This window comes from Schistocerca gregaria, chromosome 5 (genome assembly GCF_023897955.1).
Source record: "Schistocerca gregaria isolate iqSchGreg1 chromosome 5, iqSchGreg1.2, whole genome shotgun sequence".
Lineage (NCBI taxonomy): Eukaryota > Metazoa > Arthropoda > Insecta > Orthoptera > Acrididae > Schistocerca > Schistocerca gregaria.
Genome location: NC_064924.1, coordinates 170,463,242 through 170,487,059, shown reverse-complemented (window position 1 = coordinate 170,487,059; position 23,818 = coordinate 170,463,242). Strand labels below are relative to the sequence as shown.

The 23,818-nt window shown below is 45.2% G+C and overlaps 1 protein-coding gene across 1 annotated transcript in view; it reads right to left on the bottom strand.

The window, feature by feature from the left end:
- LOC126273269 (cytochrome P450 6k1-like) overlaps nt 1–23,818 on the bottom strand; it is a 67,891-nt gene that overhangs the window by 20,153 nt on the left and 23,920 nt on the right. Inside the window, exons 3-5 of the mRNA XM_049976813.1 lie at nt 19,068–19,330; nt 9,551–9,719; nt 5,426–5,449 (exon numbers count right to left, since the gene is read on the bottom strand). Of these exons, the coding sequence (XP_049832770.1) occupies nt 5,426–5,449; nt 9,551–9,719; nt 19,068–19,330 (456 nt within the window). The remainder of the gene's footprint in view (nt 1–5,425; nt 5,450–9,550; nt 9,720–19,067; nt 19,331–23,818) is intronic.

Below are 23,818 nucleotides of genomic sequence, written 5' to 3'. Positions count from 1 at the left end.
AACATGATGACACACGCCTGGCTCTCAGAAAATCCCGATCAGAAAAGAAGAAAATGATAACTGGTTTTTTTTTCTTACTTTTTTTTTTCAAGTCGAGTGGAATAGTAGAGCGTGTTGTTTTGGATAAACAGAAGACAGTCACAGCTAAGTGGTACACTGAATAGTGCCTGCCGAAAGCCATCCATTCTTTGAAGAGCTTACGACCGAAGTCAAGAATAAGGACTTGGTTCTTCCGTCATGACAACGGTCCAGCTCTCTGCACCAAAGCTTGCACCGAACTTCTTGAGCACCCTTCTTATAGTCCAGACTTTGCTCCTTGTGACTTTGGACTGTTCCCGCATATGGAAATGAAAATGAAAGGAGAGCAGCTTTCAAGTGATGAGGACCTATTGAGAGCTTGGGGAACGAGTGTGCGATACTCCCTACAGAAACTTGGGAGAACTGGCTTATGGGCTGGTTTCGGAGAATGGAGAGGTGTATACAATGTGGCGGAAATTACTTCGAAAAAATTAAATAAATAAAGCTGTGTTGCAAAACTTTCCTAGTACCCTTTGTACGTGGTGTAGCCACCACAGGCGGCAAGCACACACTGTCGCTGGCATCGAGTCCATCGTACAGATGGCGAATACTGTCCTGGGATACGTTATGCCCAGTCTGCTGAACCTGTTCACATACACTCCTGGAAATTGAAATAAGAACACCGTGAATTCATTGTCGCAGGAAGGGGAAACTTTATTGACACATTCCTGGGGTCAGATACATCACATGATCACACTGACAGAACCACAGGCACATAGACACAGGCAACAGAGCATGCACAATGTCGGTACTAGTACAGTGTATATCCACCTTTCGCAGCAATGCACGCTGCTATTCTCCCATGGAGACGATCGTAGAGATGCTGGATGTAGTCCTGTGGAACGGCTTGCCATGCCATTACCACCTGGCGCCTCAGTTGGACCAGCGTTCGTGCTGGACTTGCAGACCGCGTGAGACGACGCTTCATTCAGTCACTAACTGGGGGACAGATCTGGAGATCTTGCTGGCCAGGGTAGTTGACTTACACCTTCTAGAGCACGTTGGGTGGCACGGGATACATGCGGACGTGCATTGTCCTGTTGGAACAGCAAGTTCCCTTGCCGGTCTAGGAATGGTAGAACGATGGGTTCGATGACGGTTTGGATGCACCGTGCACTATTCAGTGTCCCCTCGACGATCACCAGAGGTGTACGGCCAGTGTAGGAGATCGCTCCCCACACCATGATGCTGGGTGTAGGCCCTGTGTGCCTCAGTCGTATGCAGTCCTGATTGTGGCGCTCACCTGCACGGCCCCAAACACGCATACGACCATCATTGGCACCAAGGCAGAAGCGACTCTCATCGCTGAAGACGACACGTCTCCATTCGTCCCTCCATTCACGCCTGTCGCGACACTACTGGAGGCGGGCTGCACGATGTTGGGGCGTGAGCGGAAGACGGCCTAACGGTATGCGGGACCGTAGCCCAGCTTCATGGAGACGGTTGCGAATGGTCCTCGCCGATACCCCAGGAGCAACAGTGTCCCTAATTTGCAGGGAAGTTGCGGTGCAGTCCCCTACGGCACTGCGTAGGATCCAACGGTCTTGGCGTGCATCCGTGCGTCGCTGCGGTCCGGTCCCAGGTCGACGGGCACGTGCACCTTCCGCCGACCACTGGCGACAACATCGAAGTACTGTGGAGACCTCACGCCCCACGTGTTGAGGAATTCGGCGGTTCGTCCACCCGGCCTCCCGCATGCCCACTATACGCCCTCGCTCAAAGTCCGTCAACTGCACATACGGTTCACGTCCACGCTGTCGCGGCATGCTACCAGTGTTAAAGACTGCGATGGAGCTCCGTATGCCACGGCCAACTGGCTGACACTGACGGCGGCGGTGCACAAATGCTGCGCAGCTAGCGCCATTCGACGGCCAACACCGCGGTTCCTGGTGTGTCCGCTGTGCCGTGCGTGTGATCATTGCTTGTACAGCCCTCTCGCAGTGTCCGGAGGAAGTATGGTGGGTCTGACACACCGGTGTCAATGTGTTCTTTTTTCCATTTCCATGAGTGTAGTTCTGTAAGAGTTGCTCGCTGATGAGTTGCACGAGTCACTTCTCGTACCATCATATTCCACACTTGCTCGATTGGAATGATGCTGGCCAGGTTGAGTTCCACAGACAGAGTGTGAGTGAGCATTATCCTGCTGGAACTGCACATCACATTCCTGCTGCAAGGATGGCCACAGAATAGGTCCAATATTCTGCACATACCGAGCTCTGGTTAGTGTCCCCTCCACAATCACCAAAGGTGGATGACAGTTGTAACTTATTGCACCCCAGACCATAAGGCCTGCAGTGGATCCAGTGTGTCTTGGTCAAATGTACTCTACAAGACAGTGTACACCAGGTGTATTTTGTGTACACAAATGAACATCACTTGCAAGCAGGAAGATTTACATCCGTTACTGGAGACCATGGCGCACAACTTAATCTTCCAAGTGATCCTCTCAAGGCACCACTCGAGCTGTGGATTCGATGCAGTGGCATGACTGGAATACGGGCAATTACTGCTAGAAATTGGTTCACTATAGTTCGTGTAGATCCGTCTTGACTCACAAGCCCTCTTTTCTTTGCAGTGGTAGCTGTTCGATCGGAACTCCTGGAAGAAAGGAGAACTTCTGTGAAGTTTGGAAGTAAAGGAAGAGAAGGGTTCTGAGTCATGCTGGGGTAGCTCAGATGGTACAGCAGTTGCCTGCGAAAGGCAAAGGGCTCGAGTTCGAGTTTTAATCTGCCAGGACGTTTCAGGTCATACACAAGTTAATAGCTGTGCTGTGCTAGCTAATTTTTTGACGGCATTTGGACCATTAAGCTATGCTTTGGCATTTGGACTTTATCCGCCTGTGACATAACGTATTCTATTCGAGTGTGCGTCATTGACTTTGGTCGCAAGCGGTGTTTGTTTTGCACGCCATGTGTCACGGAGCCTGGACATGCACGTTTCCAGCCAGGGTTGGCGGGTGTGTCACCGGCACTCAAAGGCGGTGTGGGTGACTGGCGGAGCGGCCGGCCGAGCCATGTGCTCCAGTCAAATTCGAACAGAATGGAAGTGACGTCAATCCCACCGACCACGCGCAAACTAAGGTAAATGGAAATGAGTGTTTGGCGTCATTGGCCGGGAGGCCCCTTGTGGGGGCAGGTACGGCCGCCTTGGTGCGGATCTTATTACATTCGACGCCACATTGGGCGACCTGCGCGCCAGATGGGGATGACGTGATGATGAAGACAACACAACACCCAGCCCTTGAGCTGAAAAAAATCTCCAACCTAACTGGGAACCGGACCCGGGCCCATAGACGGAAATCCATCCTGACGCTGACCATTCAGGTATTTTTTTGGTAATCTCATTATCTTCTCTTTCGTTCGTTGCATCTTCTCGGGGCGAATGTCGCAAGACACCCGTTTCAGTTCGTCGTTGATCCATTAACACAGTTTTTTTTTTTTTTTTTTTTTTTTTTACACAGGTCAGCTACCCCTCTGACTGAACACGCTGAGGTACCGTGCCGGCGCTATCAGGATGAACACAAACTATGGGACTTACAGAGGAGTACACTGCATCAGATTAAAGAGCAAACGAATGCACTTCTGCTAGTATGCAGGTACCATTTTGTGAGCTAGGGTGGTTGTGGTTGTAGTGTATTACATACCCCTCAGATGCAAGATTATAGTCCCATGATCGGAAAACGGAGTGATCGAGCGGTTCTGGGCGCTTCAGTCTGGAACCGTGCGTCCGCTATGGTCGCAGGTTCGAATCCTGACTCGTGCGTGGATATGTGTGATGTCCTTAGGTTAGTTAGGTTTAAGTAGTTCTAAGTTCTAGGGAACTGATGACCTCAGCTGTTAAGTCCCATAGTGCTCAGAGCCATTTGAACCATTTGAGGATTTTAAAAGGTAGTGAAACAAGTTGCTCAATGGATAACGTCTTATTAAATCTAAATTTATCAGAGATATGACCAACCTTAAAAGTTAAGTCACGCAGGAAATACACCACCTCACGACAGCAGATTTTAGATAAGGGACGCATCTAACTATTAAATTAAAATGCACGCTTATAAAAGATACTATTTATTTCCCGTGTCTAGCATTCGAGTGGGAAAAACTTCCAAAAGATAGTGATGGTCCCAAAGGTAGAGAACAATTATATTTAATTCCGATCTCAATGGTCAAGCGAAGATCATCAAAAAGCGATATTGGAAACTTGCGAAGTTCACCCTGCAAATCGAACAAGTAAGTGTGGTCATCAGTCACCAAAACGACTAACTCCACAAAGTTAAAAAGTACCGCACTTTCTGAACTGTTTCACGGAACAGCATTGTTGGCCGAATCACGCGAAATAAACTCCCAGCACTCACATCAAAAGAAGTTTTGCATCACCCCGGTTTCCACAATTCTTGACGACAATCGTTGACTGTGGATATTGTATGACACAGTCGCTTTAACTGCTCAGAGATGTCACTAAACCTGCCAAATATGTCAACAACCTGGCATTAGCAGTTGCTTTTAGACAGAGCGGGTCCGACAGCCGATCAGTTCCAGTCATTCCACCCGGGAGGAGGTACACGGCTCGTGTTGTCTGTAGTTCAACCATGGCTAGATGGTCAATGCCGCGGTTAGATCGCATCCGCATTGTTACTTTGTACCACGAAGGGATCTCAACAAGGGAAGTGTCCAGGTGCCTCGGAGTTAACCAAAGTGGACATGGAGGAGATACAGAAGACAGGAACTGTCGATTTCATGCCTCGTTCACGCCGCCCAAGGGCTACTACTGCTGTGGATGACCACTACCTACGGATTATGGCTCGGAGGAACCCTGACAGCAACATCACCATATTGAATAATGCTTTTCGTTCAGCCACAGGACGTCGTGTTACTCAATAGGCTGCATGATGCACAACTTCACTTCTGAAGTCCATATTTGCAACCACGACACCATGCAGCGTGGTACAGATGGGCCTAACAACATGCCGAATGAACCGCTCAGGATTGGTGTCACGTTCTCTTCGCCGATGAGTATCGCATATGCCTTCAACCAGACAATTGTCGGAGACATGTCTGGAGGCAATCTGGTCAGGCTGAAGGCCTTAGACACACTGTCCAGCGAGTGCAGCAAGGTGGAGGTTTTCTGCTGTTTTGGGGTGGTATTATGTAGGGCCGACGTACGCCGCTGGTGGCCTTGGAAGGAGCCGTAATGGCTGTATGATATGTGAATGCCATCCTCCGACCGATAGTGCAACCATATCGGCAGCATATTGGCGAGTAATTCCTCTTCATGGACAACAATTCGCGCCCCCATCATGCACACTTTGTGAATGACTTCCTTCAGGATAACGACATCGCTCGACTAGAGTGACCAGCATATTCTCCAGGCATGAACCCTACCGAATATGCCTGGGATAGATTGAAAAGGGCTGTTCATGGACGATGTGACCCACCAACCACTCTGAGGGATTTACGCCGAACCGCCGATGAAGACTGGGACAATCTGTGTAAGATGTCATGGTCCTCTGACCGTCATTGCTTACATAATCCGCCTTCACAATCATATTCCGCACATCAAGATGCTTCATTTTAACCTGAACTCGATAAGATAAAGTCATTGTTGTATGAATTCATGTAAATGATATGCAAATAACAAGTGCGCACCAGGGTTCAAATACTCAAGGCTGGCGTACACACATACATTCCAGACACGACGGTCACAGGAGCTGTTAGTTCGAGAAAGGCAGACCACACACTGGGAGGCTGGTCCCTTCAGAGCACGAGTCAACCTCGGCTGCCCATGGAGCAGACAGCATGTGCCCGAGTGAAAGTGAGAACGACTCCATGTTCAGCATAAAAGCAAATTCCGCTACATTGTGTAGGAGCGTCCAACCTACACATTCTTTACATAATCCACGCAGTTTCAGAGATTTTCACAGGGAGAGAGCAAACACTAAACGTCGATACTACAGATTTCCGGATTGGTCGCCTTAAACGAAACGTCATTCTCCCATTTTAGAAGAGCAATGCTGATTGGCAACAATATTTCTGATGCCTTGAGCTGAAGGAGTATTGGAAAAGACTGAAATACATACCCCTTCACGTCTGGCGTGGAGAGGCGCCGTTCCGTTGTCACTCTTGGAGCGAGGAACAAGTCTCTCCTCAGTACTTCACTGGGAGAACACCTCTGTCGAGAGCGAATCGAAGTGCGACTCTGTATATTGAGTCCTTGCAATTAAGCGTTGTTCACTGTGTTGGCCTGCACACATATTGTGTGGTGTGAATGGACAGAGTTATAGTTAAACGCCTGCGAGCGAATTTGAGTGGAATGCGGTGGACTGGATATCTGACTGGTGTACCACGCCAATAATTAGGCAGGGGCGAATAGCAATCCTTGACTTCATCAAGGTGTAGGGAGAGTTTGATTGGTGAAGGTCAATCCATATAGCACGCGAGTTATCTTATTTGTCAGCAGCGAGTGGCGCAGACAGCAGTCACCGCAGCTTACGGTATTGTGCACTACAGCTATTGTGAGCCTCATATTTCCTCCACAACAGTACACCTCACTGCATTTCACATGAGGCAGCCTCGACCATACCTAGCAACATTCTAAAGGATAATTATTCAAGTTGAGTAGGCGCACCTCTCAACCATTCTGCCAAGTCAATAACAATCTTAAACTTTGTATAGAAATTCCATTAGCGAATCCTATCCTTGAGAAGTAACTTCACAATCCGAGAAGAACCAGGATATAACTTGTTCAATTCATAACTAAATGTGCCACTGTGATTTCACAGAATTTTTTCAAAATAAGTAATAATTTTCGTTAGGGTCATGGTTTTCTTACACTAACTAGCACTACTCCAGTACCCAAGTATCCCACTGGTTACGTAAGAAAATTTGTGAATTTTTGTGTCATTTCTTTACAGTGGACGACTCCAGAAAATATTTATTGCTGAAAGTTTTTCGGGCATTTCTCTTTAGAACGTTAAAGGGTCCGTCTTACTTCTGTAGTAGTGTGGGGGTGGAAATTGCATCTTGCAGGAGCCACAGGGTAAAGGGTACATCTCAGATTAATCCGCTGCGCAGAATAACAGAATAGCAGATCAACGCCACGCTCACATCTGGACTAACAGTGCCTTGATGAACTTGTGGATAGTATGCCACGACGAATAGAGACATTCATCAATGCAATAGGACATGCTACTAGGTATTACAAGGTGCATTCAAGTTCTACGGCCTCTGATTTTTTTTCTCCGGACTGGAAAGAGATAGAAACATGTGCATTGTTTTGAAATGAGGCCGCGTTCATTGTCAATATGTCCCAGAGATGGCAGCACCATATGGCAGATGGAATTTTACCGCCAGCGGCGAGAATGAGAACTGTTTTAAATACTTAAAATGGCAACGTTTTCCTTACTTGAACAGCGTGCAATCATTCGTTTTCTGAATTTGCACGGTGTGAAACCAATTGAAATTTATCGACAGTTGAAGGAGACATGTGGTAATGGAGTTATGTATGTGTGGAAAGTGCGTTCGTGTTTGCGACAGTTTAATGAAGGCAGAACATCGTGTGACAACAAACCGAAACAACCTCGGGCTCGCACAAGCCGATCTGACGACATGATCGAGAAAGTGGAGAGAATTGTTTTGTGGGATCGCCGAATCACTGTTGAACAGATCGCCTCCAGAGTTGGCATTTCTGTGGGTTCTGTGCACACAATCCTGCTTGACAGCCTGAAAATGCGAAAAGTGTCATCCAGATGGGTGCCACGAATGCTGACGGACGACCACACGGCTGCTCGTGTGGCATGTTGCCAAGCAATGTTGACGTGCAACGACAGCACGAATGGGACTTTCCTTTCGTCGGTTGTGACAATGGATGAGACGTGAATGCCATTTTTCAATCCAGAAACAAAGCGCCCGTCAGCTCAATGTAAGCACACAGATTCACTGCCACCAAAAAAATTTCGGGTAACCGCCATTGCTGAAAAATGGTGGTGTCCATGTTCTGGGACAGCGAGGGCATAATCCTTACCCATTGCGTTCCAAAGGGCACTACGGTAACAAGTGCATCCTACGAAAATGTTTTGAAGAACAAATTCCTTCCTGCACTGCAACAAAAAGGTCCGGGAAGGGCTGCTTCACAAAGACAACGCACCCGCACATCGAGCTAACGTTACGCAACAGTTTCTTCGTGATTACAACTTTGAAGTTATTCCTCATGCTCCATACTCACCTTACTCACCTAACTTGGCTCCTAGTGACTTTTGGCCTTTTCCAACAATGAAAGACACTCTCCGTGGCCGCACATTCACCAGCCGTGCTGCTATTGCCTCAGCGATTTTCCAGTGGTCAAACTATTGTCACTCCCACTATTATTACAGCAGCCAAAGCACTTCTTTTTAACACTCGGTATAGTCTTTGCATATTTCCCGTTATCTTACATTGAATAGGTAGCAATCCACATCAACAAATTCTTATGACGGCGGTTGAACGTTAATGTAAATTATTTCAGTGTTATAGAAAACTTTCCGATAGTCCATAGGGTTGATTCATGTTTTATTCTCCTGGTCTCACGTGAAAATGAGCCGTAAACTCAGCACATGACATTTATCAACAGGGCGTAAGTTCGCAGCTCGTGGTCTAGCGGTCGCGTTCTCGTTTCCCGAGCACGGGGTCCGGGGTTCGATTCCTGGCGGGGTCAGGGATTTTCACCTGCCTCGAGATGACTGGGTGTTTGTGTTGTCCTCATCATTTCATCATCATTCATGAAAGTGGTGAGATTGGACTGAGCAAAGTTTAGCAATTTATACGGGCGCTGATAAAAGCGCAGTTGAGCGCCCCACAAACCAAACATCATCATCCCGAGGGCAAAAGTTTGCTACGTTATTATACCAGTTCACTGGAGAAATCTGTATTACCGACAGGAAACTACAGTTACCATAAGAGAATGGCCCCATTTACATCTCTGAAATTCTAGGATAATTTGAAGAGGACAAGGATGAGATAAGAAGCCTTCCTGTTCACCTGATCTGGATATTTAACCACCAGTGTGTGTATTCGAAGAAAAAAAAATGTTGGAGCCTTTTACCATCCTCCAGTATCAAACGAGTTCTTTCTTCACAAGGAATGCAATAAAAACGACGTGGACCAACATTAAGGATTCATGCACGTCAACCCTCATCAGAATTCAGCCTGTTTTCGGTGGCTAAGATACTGTTAAACGTGTTAGGTGTGCGTTCACGATATTGAACCTGACTACTCCAGACGTGAAGTATTTCAGTTGAAAATTGTTGTGTTGAACAGATTCTCTATGTTACTTCTGTGCTGATTTTACCTTACATCCACCGTCTCCAGTCACCACTTCGTCGTCTAGACGTTAAACTGTGTTTTTTTCCTTTTTTCTTATATTACATCCATACAGACTAAGGGTTCAGTATTGACATTAAAGACAGCAGCCTGGAAAACTCACTCCACGTGTCTTCCTCTTCCACCTCCCTCCGCTCCCTCTGCTTGTCGCTGTCCACGCAGCCCTTGTTCTTCAGCTGGATCAGCAGGTGCATGAAGTCGTTCCGCACCACGTTGTTCTCCTCCCTGTACGCCACTGTGTCGCTCACCATCTTGCGGAAGTACTTCGAGACTTCACTTTCACCTCTGAATACCCTGTACGAAAAGTAAACAAATACTTGTTACATCTTACCATTTACGTTAGTGTGTACTAGGAAGGTAAGCAAAAAAAAGCAGAAAACGACGAATAAGCAATGCTTTGATTTTTTGTGTGTCAAGAAGTCTCTTTTCATCGTAAATTGTATAAGTTATACTGAAACATAAACAAACAACAAGAGATGTAACAAGTTGAAATTTTTCTGCCACTACGCTGTTATTTCCAATGGCAGCAAGTTGTAAATAATTTTCTGTAATTCTTTATTTGAGGAATCTTGGAAAATCCCTTACATTCGTCGAAGCGACTGTACTTACGTAAGTGCTTAGTACGAGGGTCACTCCAAAAGAAAAGCACACTATTTTTGTAAAACTACAGTTTTCATTCTGCATTTGTGAAGGTTTTACAGTGTGTAGATACATCCTTCCGGCTTGTTTTCAAACTTAGTTCAACATTTTCCCGTGAGTGGCACCGTCACAGCACGTCTTCAAGATGGCTGCTACACTTGACGCTCGTCAGGAGCAAGGTGCTGTCATAGAATTCCTGTGCTGTGAACACGAGACAGTGGGAAACATCCACAAGAAGTTGAAAAAGGTGATGCTGCTGTAGATCGCGGTACAGTTAGTCGGTGGGCAAGCAAGTTACGTGATGAAGGCGGGCACGGAAATATTGAGGATTGTCCTCGTAGCGGCAGGTCTCGTACTGCACACACTCCAGACAATGTGCAGAGAGTTGACGAATTGGTGACTGCTGACAGACGCATCACAGTGAACGAATTGTCACGCTACATTGGGATAGGGAAGGAAGTGTTTGCAGAATACTGAAAGTGTTGTACGACAATGCATGGCCATACGACAACCAAAAAACCATAGACGCGATCACAAAACTTGGATGGACAACACTGAAACACCTGCCTTACAGTCCTGACCTGGCTCCATGTCACTATCATCTCTTTGGGAAACTGAAAGACTCTCTTCGTGGAACGAGGTTTGAAGATGATGACTCCTTGTGCACGCTGCCAAACAGTGGCTCCAAAGGGTTGGTTCAGAAATTTACCGTGCGGGTATACAGGCGCTGGTTCCAAGATGGCGTAAGGCAGTTGCGAGGGATGGAAATTATGTGGAGAAATGAAAATATTGTTCCTAAAGGGTGTATATACACACTGTAAAACTTAAAAGATGTATTTAAAAAAATAGTGTGCATTTCTTTTGGAGCGACCCTCGTACTAACTTTTCCTCGAGATATTTAGGTCACATCTTTTTCTATGATGGGAAACGGCCTTGCCGCAGATCACCGAAGTTAAGCGCGTCTGGCGTGGCCGGCACTTGGATGGGTGACCATCCGGGCCGCCATGCGCTGTTGCCATTTTTCGGGCTGCACTTAGCTCGTGATGCCAATTGAGGAGGTACTCGACCGAATAGTAGCGGCTACGGTCACAGAAAACCATCTTAACGACCGGGAGAGCGGTGTGCTGACCACACGCCCCTCCTATCCGCATCCTCCACCGAGGATGACACGGCGGTCGGATGACCCCGATGTGCCACTTGTGGCCTGAAGATGGAGTGTTTTTATCTGCGATAATGCTGGAAGCTGAAGAAATTAATTAAAATTTGTGTAACAGCCGGGAAAGAAACGTGGGCCTCCTCGCTTATTAGGCAGGAAAGCTGACTATTACACCATGCAGCTTCCAGCATTAGCGTACATAAAGATGAGGCTTAAATGCCTCGGGGTCTATTTCATTATAAGATCTCGACGATCACCTGTTGTACAGAACTTCGGCATTACGTCAAATGCTGGGTTCTATTTCAGTGCCAGAGAGTCTTGGAAATAGTGACAATTTACGGGGAAAATAAGCTGGAGATATGAATTTAGGTTTGTGTTGGGGAGGGCATTTGACTTGGGTAGTTCGTGCAGCAGTGTTGACCATAGTGCTGCAGAGGTGTAATGGTCAGTATTTCAATCTAGTAAGCAAGGAGACCTGGGTTCGAGTCCCGGGCAAGACACGAATTTCAATCCATTTACTCAGCTTCCAGCAGTTTCTTAGTACGCTATGGTTCAACGATATATCTCACTGGACTCATTTGCGTTGCTAAAATGATCCTGACTTCATCAAGTGAACGGGGCCATCCATATAGTAGCCAATTTTGTCGAGGCGTGCTTAGACACATCAGTGTAGGTCGGAATAAAGGTGAGACAGGCTACTCAGAACACACTCTGAAGCAAAAACAGAAAAAAAAAGAAAGAACGTACCACGAAGAAATTATACGAATGGTATAGCGTCTTCTAGCCAAACTGCGTGCCTGCGGAGCATCGCCTCAGTTCTACGACTGGATTCGTGATTTCCTGTCAGGAAGGTCACAGTTCGTAGTAATAGACGGAAAGTCATCGAATAAAACATAAGTAATATCCGGCGTTCCCCAAGGAAGTGTTATAGGCCCTCTGTTGTTCCTGATCTATATTAACGACATAGGAGACAATCTGAGTGGCCGTCTTAGATTGTTTGCAGGTGATGCTGTCATTTACCGTCTTGTAAAGTCATCAGATGATCACAACGACTTGCAAAATGATTTAGATAAGACATCTATATGGTGCGAAAAGTGCCAATTGACCTTGAATAAAGAAAAGTGTGAAGTTATTCAAGTGAGTACAAAAAGAAATCGGCTAAATTTCGATTACGCGATAAGTCACACAAATCTGAAGGCTGTAAATTCAACTATATACTTAGGGATTAAAATTACAGATAATCTAAATTGGAAAGATCACATAGGTAATAATGTGGGTAAAGCAAACCAAAGACGGCTATTCATTGGCAGAACAATTAGAAGGTGCAACTGGTCTACTAAAGAGACTGCTTACACCACGCTTGTCCGTCCTACTCTGGAGTATTGCTGTGCGGTGTGGGATCCGCATCAGGAGGGACTGACGGGTGACGTCGAAAAAGTACAAAGAAGGGCAGCTCGTTTTGTATTTTTTTTTTTTTTTTTTGCGCTATGGGACTCAACTGCTGTGGTCATTAGTCCCCTAGAACTCAGAACTACTTAAACCTAACCAACCTAAGGACATCACACACATCCATGCCCGAGGCAGGATTCGAACCTGCGACCGTAGCAGTCGCACTGTTCGTTTTGTATTATCGCGAAATAGGGGAGATAGTGTCGCAGACATGATACATCAATTGGAGTGGCAATCATTAAGACAAAGGCGTATTTCGTTGCGACGGGATCTTCTCATGAAATTTCAATCACCAGTTTTCTCCTCCGATTAATAAACATTATGTTGGCACCCACCTACAGAGGGAGAAATTATCATCACGATAAAATAAGAGAAATTAGGGCTCGCGTATAAAAATTTAAGTGCTCTTTTTTCCCGCGTGCGTTCGAGAGTGGAACGGTAGAGAGGCAGCATGAAGGTGGTTCATTGAACCCTCTGCCAGGCCCTTTATTGTGAATAGCAGAGTAATCAAATAGATGAAGATGTAGATGTACGTATGATATAATGACGTACATGTGTAGGCAAACAGGTGATTAGAATTCCAGAAAATTTACATGAATATTCGAGAGAAAGAGCTTCACAAACTGATCAAGTCAATAGTGCGTTGGTCCGCCCTCTGGCCCTTATACAAGTAGTTGTTCGGCATGGCGTAGATTAATGGAGTTGTTGGCTGTCTCCCTGAGGGACATAGTGCCAAATTCAGTCCAACTGTCCCGTTACATCGTCAAAATCCCGAGCTGGTTGAAGGGCCCTGCCGATAATGCTCCAAACGTTTTCAGTTGGGGAGAGATGCGGCGCCATTGCTGGCCAAGGTAAGGTTTGACAAGAACAAAGACAAACAGTAGAAATTCTTGCCGATTCGGACAGGCGTTATCTCGCTCAAATGTAAGTCCAGGATGTCTTATCATGAAGGGTAACAGAACGGGGCGTAGAATATCGTCGTCGTACCGCTTTGCAGTAAGGATCCCGTGGATGAGATGCGAAGGGGTCGTGCAATTAAACGAAATGGAACACCAGTACATCACTCGTGGTTATCGCACCGTATGGCGGGCGACAGTAGGTTGGTATCCCACCGCTGCTCGGGGAGTCTCCAGACATATCTCTGCTGGTCATCGCGGCTCAGCTCGAAGAGGAATTCATCAGAGAAGACCACTCCAGTCAATGAGCTCGAAGCCACTGCAAAGGGACTTGTCGGTGTACAGGGGGCCGTGAGCTCAGCCTCCTTTCTACGAGCCATCTATTAGTGGTCTTTGTGATCACAGATTAATGATAATGACGGATCCGCTAGTTGGAGAGCTCTCTGATGACTGATCTTAAGTCATGTTCTGTCATCTATTCGGCCATAGTTCACCCATTCTTGCCAACATCGTCGAATAGTGGCGTCGGTTCTATTCAAACATCGAGCGAGCCATCGGTTTCTCCAACTGGCATCTTCCAGTCCAATTATGCGTCCTTCCTCAAATGCTAACAACTGCGTATATCATTCACGCGAGGCATAGTCTTCACTGTCCAACTGAGCATACGGAACGAAATTCGCAGAGGAATTATGCCCCGGTATCGACGTGTCCCCTGCTTATTATCCGTGCCAGGTGCGCGGTGAAATTGCACTGCAGCGTCACGCATTCTTCCGCTGGCCACCAAAATTTACGGTTTTGCATTTTTTGTCGATACCTGTTTGAATATCAATTTGTGACTAGTTTACATTTTTTTTGTCTTGGAGTGCCTATCCAGAACGATTACATATTCGTGTATCGAAATGCCATTTTCATGAAGTCGTAGCGTCCGCAAGTGATTTCCAATGTTTATAACTGCCGAATTGCGACAAACCTACTTTGTTATTTAATGGCACTATACAGGGAGAAAATTTTAAGTTGACAAACCAGAAAAAATCGGAAAATAAGCTTCACGGAGAAAAATTTGTAGAATCCAAAGTTGATTATTTTCGACGGGGACATCTGCTGGTGCTAAAATTAGCCCGGCACCCCTGACCCCTGTGAGTCAACTTTAAAATTTCGAATCGGAGCCCCTATTCTTTATTGCAGAATCAGATTCTACACAAAAAATACGTACATTTTGTCTTAGTTTTGATTGTTGGTAGTTGGCGCTGTAATTCAAGAAAATCCACGTTCTCATTTTTGCGTGGAAATGGTTACGGATAAATAAAAAATACTTACTTACTTCGTAAATTTTGATTCGCTAAAACTAAAATTCTTCCCATAGGGTGGTGTTTGAGAGAGAAAAATTAGTTTCACACGGGTTGACCGAAGTATTTTTTTAGTTTTCCGTAACCATTTTCCGCGCAAAAATGAAAACATGGAGTTCCTTGAATTACAGCGGCAACTACCAAGAATCAAAACAAATGTTTAAGATAAAATGTACCTACTTTTTTTGTAGATCTGATTCTGCAATAAAAAATGGGGGGGGGGAGGGGGTCAGATTTGAAATTTAGAAGTTGCTATCCGCCCCACGCTCAGGGGACTGGGGTGGAGGGCTAATTTTAGCCCGTCTGGGGATTCTGGTGGGCAGCGGAAGTGTTTACACTCAAAAGAGTGTTCTGAAGCCACTCTGTAACAATTCTGAACGTGTAGGGTGTTGCATTGTCCTACTGGAATTGCCCAAGTCCGTCGGAATGCACAATGGACATGAATGGATGCAGGTGATCAGACAGCATACTTACGTACGTAACACGTATCGGAGTCGTATCAGGGGGACCATTTCACTCCAACTGCATACGCCTCACACCATTCCAGAGCCTCCACCATTCTGAACAGTCCACTGCTGACATATAGGGTCCATGGGTTCATGAGGCTGTCTCTATACCCGTATGCGTCCGTCCTCTCGATTAAATCTTCATAACCTGCCATTGTAGCAGCAGTAACTGATTTAACTTGTTGTCTTTTATAGACGTTGCCGACCGCAGCGCCGTATTCTGTCCATTTACATATCTCTGTATCGGAAAATGCATGCCTGTATCAGTTTCTTTCGCGCTCCAGTGTAATTAAAGTGCAGCTACTCTCGGAGATCCAGTATGGGTTGTAATTATTATCATATGACAGCGAAACTTGGTAGGTATGGTAATGCGTTAATGCGGAAAAATTAGTTCCGATTTTGGCCAACGTCTCGCACTGTACGTTGTTTGTATGACGGTTTGACACCTACGCTGTCATTTAACAAGCCATAACGTGACTGAACAGTATGGCTGTTGGTAAGAGATACCGTGATCTGTTGGTGAAACTGTTTTCTGTTAACAGCAGCCCCTTACGGGGCAGTTCCGGCCGTCTTGGTGCAGGTCTTATTACATTCGACTCCACATTGGGCGACCTGCGCGCCGAATGGGGATGAAACGATGATGAAGACAACACAAAACCCAGTCCCTCAGGAGAAAAGAATCCTAGACCCAGCCGGGAATCGAACCCGGACCCCTTAGGGCGGCAGTCCGTCACGCTGACCATACAGATATCTTTTTTTTTATTAAATCTCATTTTGTTCGTTTTCGTTCGTTGTATTTGCTCGGGGCGGGACCTCGCAAGACACCCGTTTCAGTTCGTTGTTGATCCATTAGCTCAGTTTTTTTATTACAGAGGGCAGCCAACCCTATGACCGAACACGCTGAGTTAGCGTGCAGGCATATCAAGGCGGACAGAAATCATGGTGCTGGGTTGAGAAAGTATTGCCGACCAAAAGGTGTGGAGCCCCGATTTCATTAAATGGTTTAAGGAAAATGATACTGAAATTTGAAAACACAGGTGACCCTCGTGTTACACTTGGAAGAGGAAGTCGTTCTAGCCCAGTGGAAGTTGGTGACCAAGTTGCTGCTGTTGTAACTCACCATGCCGTACGTGCGCTGGGTTGTCCCACGGTCAGCAGTACGGAAAGTTTTGTGATGTATTTTGGACTGGTACCCGCAAAAGATCAGACGGTTCAGCAACTGAAACATCATGATACTGAGCAACATTCTGAATTTGCTCTTCGGTTTCTGGCACGGGTTGAAGATGATTACATGTAGCCGGGCATTATTCTATGGAGAGGCGAGGGACATTTTACACTACGTAGTGAAGTGCAGGTGTACCGTGACGTCTGAACGTTATTGAGACGTCCTTGTACAGCATGCGATTCCTGCTTTGGAAGAGCCCAACTGTGTGGAAATCATTGGTTTCATGGGATGGGACAACACCTCATGTCGTTCTACCAGTGAAAGATCTGCTTAATGCAACCTTCCACGAACGTGTTATACGCAGAAGTTTCCTTGATGCATGAGCTGCAAGGTCGCCCGATCTGGAATCCAGTATTCAGAACACGTTGCTCAGATTCCACTAGAACTGCTGGAAACATGTCATTTCATGTATGTGACATCTAGTCAACGTCTCCAGTTCTAATATTGAGCACATTGTGTAAGCGACGGTTAATACCAAAATAACAACGTTATGCCTTTCTCAGTGTTTGACCTTTTCTGCCTGCACCCTGTTCCCAGTCCATTATATATGGAAAAATTTCTATTCATCTTTTTTGCATCCACAACTCCATATTTGGATCTGTTGGCCAAAATTGGAACTATATTCTTCAGCGTAAATCAGTTCTGCATTACAATACCTACCAAGATTCGTTTCCATACAATGAGTACAGCCGACACTAGACCTCTGTGAATAGCTACATTTTAATTACACTACTGGCTGTTAGAATTGCTAGACCACGAAGATGACGTGCTACAGACGCGAAATTTAACCAGCAGGAAGAAGATACTGTGATATGCAAGTGATTAGCTTTTCAGAGCATTCACACAAGGTTGACGCCGGTGGCGACACCTACAACGTGCTGACATGAGGAAATTTAACCTACAGGAAGAAGATGCTGTCATATGCAAGTGATTAGCTTTTCAGAGCATTCACACAAGGTTGGCGCCGGTGGCGACACCTACAATATGCTGACATGAGGAAAGTTTCCAACCGATTTCTCATACACAAACAGCACTTGACCGGCGTTGCCTGATGAAACGCTGTTGTGATGCCTCGTGTAAGGAGGAGAAATGCGTACCATCACATTTCCGACTTTGATAAAGGTCGGATTGTAGCCTGTCGCGATTGCGGTGTATCGTATCGCGACGTTGCTGCTCGTGTTGGTCGAGATCCAATGACTGTTAGCAGAATATGGAATCGGTGGGTTCAGGAGGGTAATACGGTACGCCGTGGTGGATCCCAACGGCCTAGTATCACTAGCAGTCAAGAAAACATGCATCTTATCCGCATGGCTGTAACGGATCGTGCAGCCACGTCTCGATCCCTGAGTCAACAGATGCGGTCGTTTGCAAGGCAACAACCGTCTGCACGAACAGTTCGACGACGTTTGCAGCAGCATAGACTATCAGCCCGGAGACCATGGCTGCGGTTACCCTTGACGCTACATCACAGACAGGAGTGTCTGCGATGGTGTACTCAACGACGAACCTGGGTGCACGAATGGCAAAACGTCATTTTTTTCGGACGAATCCAGGTTTGGTTTATAGCATCATGATGGTCGCATCCGTGTTTGGCGACATTGCGGTGAACGCACATTTGAAGCCTGTATTCGTCACCGCCATGCTGGCGTATCACCCGCCGTGATCGTATGGGGTGCCATTGGTTACACGTCTCGGTCACCTCTTATTCGCATTGACGGCACTTTGAACAGTGGACATTACATTTCAGATGTGTTACGACCTGTGGCTCTACCCTTCATTCGATCCCTGCGAAACCCTACATAGCACCAGGATAATGCACGACCGCATGTTACAGGTCCAGTACGGGCCGTTGTGGATACACAAAATGCTCGACTGCTGCCCTGGCCAGCACATTCTCCACATTTGAATTGAAAACGTCTGCTCAATGGTGGCCGAGCAACTGGCTCGTCACAATACACCAGTGACTACTCTTGATGAACTGTGGTATCGTGTTGAAGCTGCATGGACCGCTGTACCTGTACACGCCATCTAAGCTCTGTTTGACTCAATGCCCAGGCGTATCAAGGTCGTTATTACGGCCAGAGGTGGTTGTTCTGGGTACCGATTTCTCAGGATCTATGCAGCAAATTGCGTGAAACTGTAATAAGATGTCAGTTCTAGTGTAATAGATTTGTCTAATGAATACCCGTTTATCATCTGCATTTCTTCTTGTTGTAGCAATTTTAATGGCTAGTAGTGTATAATCACCCAGTACCTTTAACAGTGGCTGGATGCTTTTTTTACTTTATTGGAAGAATTACCTCGTATTTTTGCATAATCACGCTCTCATAGTATCGATTTTCGACACAGTAACACTGTTGTTTTGTGTACCTGTAAACAGCACAAGGAAAATCGACTGCACCTGAACGTGTACTTTACATACCACCGCAACAGCTTCACCAGTTCGGGATTAATAGTGCGTAAGACTTCGTAGATCGTCCGCATCGTGTTGCTTTCGAAGATCCTGCGTCCCCACTGTCGGAAGTCGGCGTCTGGGTTGCGCTGGCAGTTGACCTCGATGCCGAAGACTACGGATGCGATGATGTCGGTGGTGTAGCGGGCCCCCACCTCGCGCATCTCCATCACCTCCCCTCGGGAGGCAGGCTCCTCCAGCACGTCTGACAGCTCTCGACCGCAGTCCAAGATCGTCTGGAACGACAGAGGACAAATTCCGTGCAGAAAACGGTCGCTGGTGCGCAGTGGACAAATTTCGTCCGATGCGCTGGGCGAGTTCCTTCGTTTGTTTGGAAGTGGCGGCCTACACTGTTTCCTCTCTTTCAGGTGTTTGGGATGGTAAAATCAAGGTGCCCGTCCTGCAGTCCTTCACAAACGGTTTTCCAGAAACTATCCAGTAAATAAATTCATTTTTGCATCACTTATAGCTTTATATGTCAGCTTCATGATAACGCGCCTATCATTTCGTTACTAATCGTTACTTCGTTACTGTGATATTTGCACAATATATATAAATGACCTGGTAGATAGTGTCGGAAGTTCCATGCAGCTTCTCGCGGATGATGCTTTAGTATACAGAGAAGTTGCAGCATTAGAAAATTGTAGCGAAATGCAGGAAATCTGCAGCGGATAGGCACTTGGTGCAGGAAGCGGCAACTGACCCTTAACATAGACAAATGTAACGTATTGCGAATACATAGAAAGAAGGATCGTTTATTGTATGATTATATGATGTAACTGGTAGCAGTTACTTCTGTAAAATATCTGGTAGTATGCGTGCGGAACGATTTGAAGTGGAATGATCATATAAAATTAATTGTTGGTAAGGCGGGTACCAGATTGAGATTCATTGGGAGAGTCCTTAGAAAATGTAGCCCATCAACAAAGGAGATGGCTTACAAAACACTCGTTCGACCTATACTTGAGTGTTGCTCATCAGTGTGGGATCCGTACCAGGTCGGGTTGACGGAGGAGATAGAGAAGATCCAAAGAAGATTGGCGCGTTTCGTCACAGGGTTATTTGGTTACGGAGATGTTTAGCAAACTCAAGTGGCAGACTCTGCAAGAGAGGCGCTCTGAATCGCGGTGTAGCTTGCTGTCCAGGTTTCGAGAGGGTGCGTTTCTGGATCAGGTATCGAATATATTGCTTCCCGCTACTTAGACCTCCCGAGGAGATCACGAATGTAAAATTAGAGAGATTCGAGCGCGCACGGAGGCTTTCAGACAGTCGTTCTTCCCGCGAACCATACGCGAGTGGAACAGAGAAGGGAGGTAATGACAGTGACACTTAAAGTGCCCTCCGCCACACACCGTTCGGTGGCTTGCGGAGTATAAATGTAGATGTAGATGTAAGTAAATCCACAAAATTCGAAAAAGTTTTTAATGAAAAATGGAAAGTTTATCTAACGTATTGACTTTTTCTTTATACTTGGGTAGAGATCTGTACCTGTCCTGACTCTTGAGCAATTGATCTTATACAACTCACTCATTTGCGATCGTGATAAAGCGACAATGAAATATCCATATCATCCCATATACTTCAAAACGGTTTGAGATATCTAAACGAGATTTTGGTAATTATACCAAGCAAAGAGGAGAGTATTTTCCCATAAGGGTACCATGTGAACATTCATTATCTATCTGCAAACTTTTTCAGTGAAAGAATGTAATTTTTAAGGGCCATCGATAACTGATCAAACACCAAATTGTATGGATTTTGGAATAATATAAGTGAAGACATTAGACCTTTATTTTTGTTCCAAGGATGTATTTTTTCATAAGCTATTGGCCTTACATGTCCTCATTTCCTCGCTTGATAAATCGCTTTTTCAGAAATCTCTCGCAACTGCGATTACACAACGTATTAATAAGGTGACGTTGTGTGAACTCCACTGTGTTTTGGTAAAAGAAGCAACTTTTAACATGGCAGCAAGAGAAATGTAGGTTTTACACAAAATTCGCCACTCATAACGCTTCTCTGGATGTTACAAATGGTTAACAAGTCTGACGCAAATAAATCGATGCTTTTGTTCCATTTTCTGTGCAATTCTTTCCAGACAGTAATAACAAGAGGTGATAGCAGATTTTTTGGGAGGTCACCGCCCAAATATGGGCGTGGAAATGCTCCATTAAATATTTACAAAAACTGTGAGCACTGGCCTCAGTTTGTACTGCATTTCCCCTCCAACGCTCACCATTTCCCCTACAGCACCTGCCCTCAACCCCCACCACTACTGCTCTCCTCACACTTGCCCTCTCGACTGTGCATCTACCGTCCATGTTATTATGCATGCACTCTGCCAAAGGAACTCACTGTGTACAATACAAAGTTATATGGGATCTTGATGGCACTTGACTAGATGAGCTGCACTAACATTGTTAATTTTTTGAGTTGCTTTGAGTCCCTGAGAGCTTCTCACTCTCTGCAACTCTTCCACACATATGATATTCACAGATACATGCTATTGTACTGAGACAGTACAATGTAGGAGTTATTTTTTCTGCCACAATAAATCATATAATACGCAACCACACAACGTTAAAGGCAACAAAGACAAATATTCCAACCTGAGCAGTTCCAAGATAAAGACCAGTCCGCGCACAGTAGAATATGTGGATCAGACTGGAGGAAGTTTCAGAAATAGATTTAAGGAACATTTGTGTACAGGACCCTACATAAATCGCACATTAGGTCACAGGACATGTTGTTGACGACATAGATGATAATAGGGTAAGGTGGGCTCAATCCGACCGGGTGGGTAAACCCGTCTGCCCTCTATTTGTGAGAAACGGCAAAGCGGAGCCATTTCACTTTAGTGTTACCTTATAGATCATTCGAAATAACGAAAATGTCACCTTGACAGCTTTGCTGCATTTGACATTTAGGCACACAAAAGACAACAAGTGTGTTTTCGACTGTTTCAATTTAATTTTTGTGCAAATTGCATCACTAGATTTACCTTCTTAAATAAAACTATCGCAAAACAAACGGTAAGGGGTTTTGTAGTGCATCTAGTGACCTATTCAGTGCATGTATCGCTTGTGTTGGAATTGTCGTGTAAACTGTTTCTACGTGTGGTAAATGAAAAATGGCATGGTGGGGTAAATCCGACCGCATTTTTTATCGTTTATCTGTATGGAATTATTTATTTATGTAAACAAAGTGAATTTTTGTTTATTTTTAGGAAAATGGTACGACATTACATACGAAAAACGACAAAACGCAATGAAAACGATATTCGCCGAGCAGTTTCTGCAATGCAAATGGGAAAATTTTTACGAGCTGTCGCCCGTGATTTTAACATTCCGAGATCGACATTGCTGTTGCACCGCCGTGCAATGAAATCATCTGTTCTCAATTACAATTTAGATTCATTTAACTTTCAGTACATTTAGTACTATAGACATTGTTCTTTCTTTGAATAAATTTTGTTCATTCACGTAAAAAACCTAATTTCTTATAATTATTTCTCAAAATATCTTCATTTAGAACTATTTCTGTGCAAAATCAGCCAAACAAATAGGCGGTCGGATTTACCACACCATTTTTGCAAATGGCAAAAATGGACGTTTCTTAAAATACGGATATCTAAAAAACTATTGAAGGTATAGCAAATATATTTTGCAAGAATTTTTTTTTGCTCCTTTATATTACCTATAATTTTAACGTATATAACGGTCAGGCTATTTACAATTTGTACAGAAACCAGATGGCGGTTACAACAGTCGAGGGACATGAAAGGGAAGCAGTGGTTGGGAAGAGAGTGAGAGAGGGTTGTAGCCTCTCCCCGATGCTATTCAATCTGTATATTGAGCAAGCAGTAAAGGAAACGAAAGAAAAGTTTGGAGTAGGTATTAAAATCCATGGAGAAGAAATAAAATCTTTGAGGTTCTCCGATGACATTGTAATTCTGCCAGAGACAGCAAAGGAATTGGAAGAGCAGTTGAACGGTATGGACAGTGTCTTGAAAGGATGGAATAAGATGAACATCATCAAAAGCAAAACGAGGATAATGGAATGTAGTTGAATTAAGTCGGGTGATGCTAAGGGAATTAGATTAGGAAATGGGACACTTAAAGTAGTAAAGGAGTTTTGCTATTTCGGGAGCAAAATAACTGATGATGGTCGAAGTAGAGAGGATATAAAATGTAGACTAGGAATGGCAAGGAAAGCGTTTTTGAAAAAGAAAAATTTGTTAACATCGAGTATTGATTTAAGTTTCAGGAAGTCGTTTCTGAAAGTATTTGTATGGAGTGTAGCCATGTATTGAAGTAAAACATGGACGATAAATAGTTTGCACAAGAAGAGAATAAAAGCTTTCGAAATGTGGTGCTACAGGAGAATGCTGAAGATTAGATGGGTAGATCACACAACTAATGATGAAGTATTGAATAGAATTGGGGAGAAGAGGAGTTTGTGGCACAACTTGACTAGAAGGGATCGGTTGGTAGGACATGTTCTGAGGCATCAAGGGATCACAAATTTAGCATTGGAGGGCAGCGTGGAGGGTAAAAATCGTAGAGGGAGACCAAGAGAGGAATACACTAAGCAGATTCAGAAGGATGTAGGTTGCAGTAGGTACTGGGAGATGAAGAAGCCTGCACAGGATAGAGTAGCATGGAGAGCTGAATCAAACCAGTCGCTGGACTGAAGACCACAGCAACAACAACAACAACAACAAC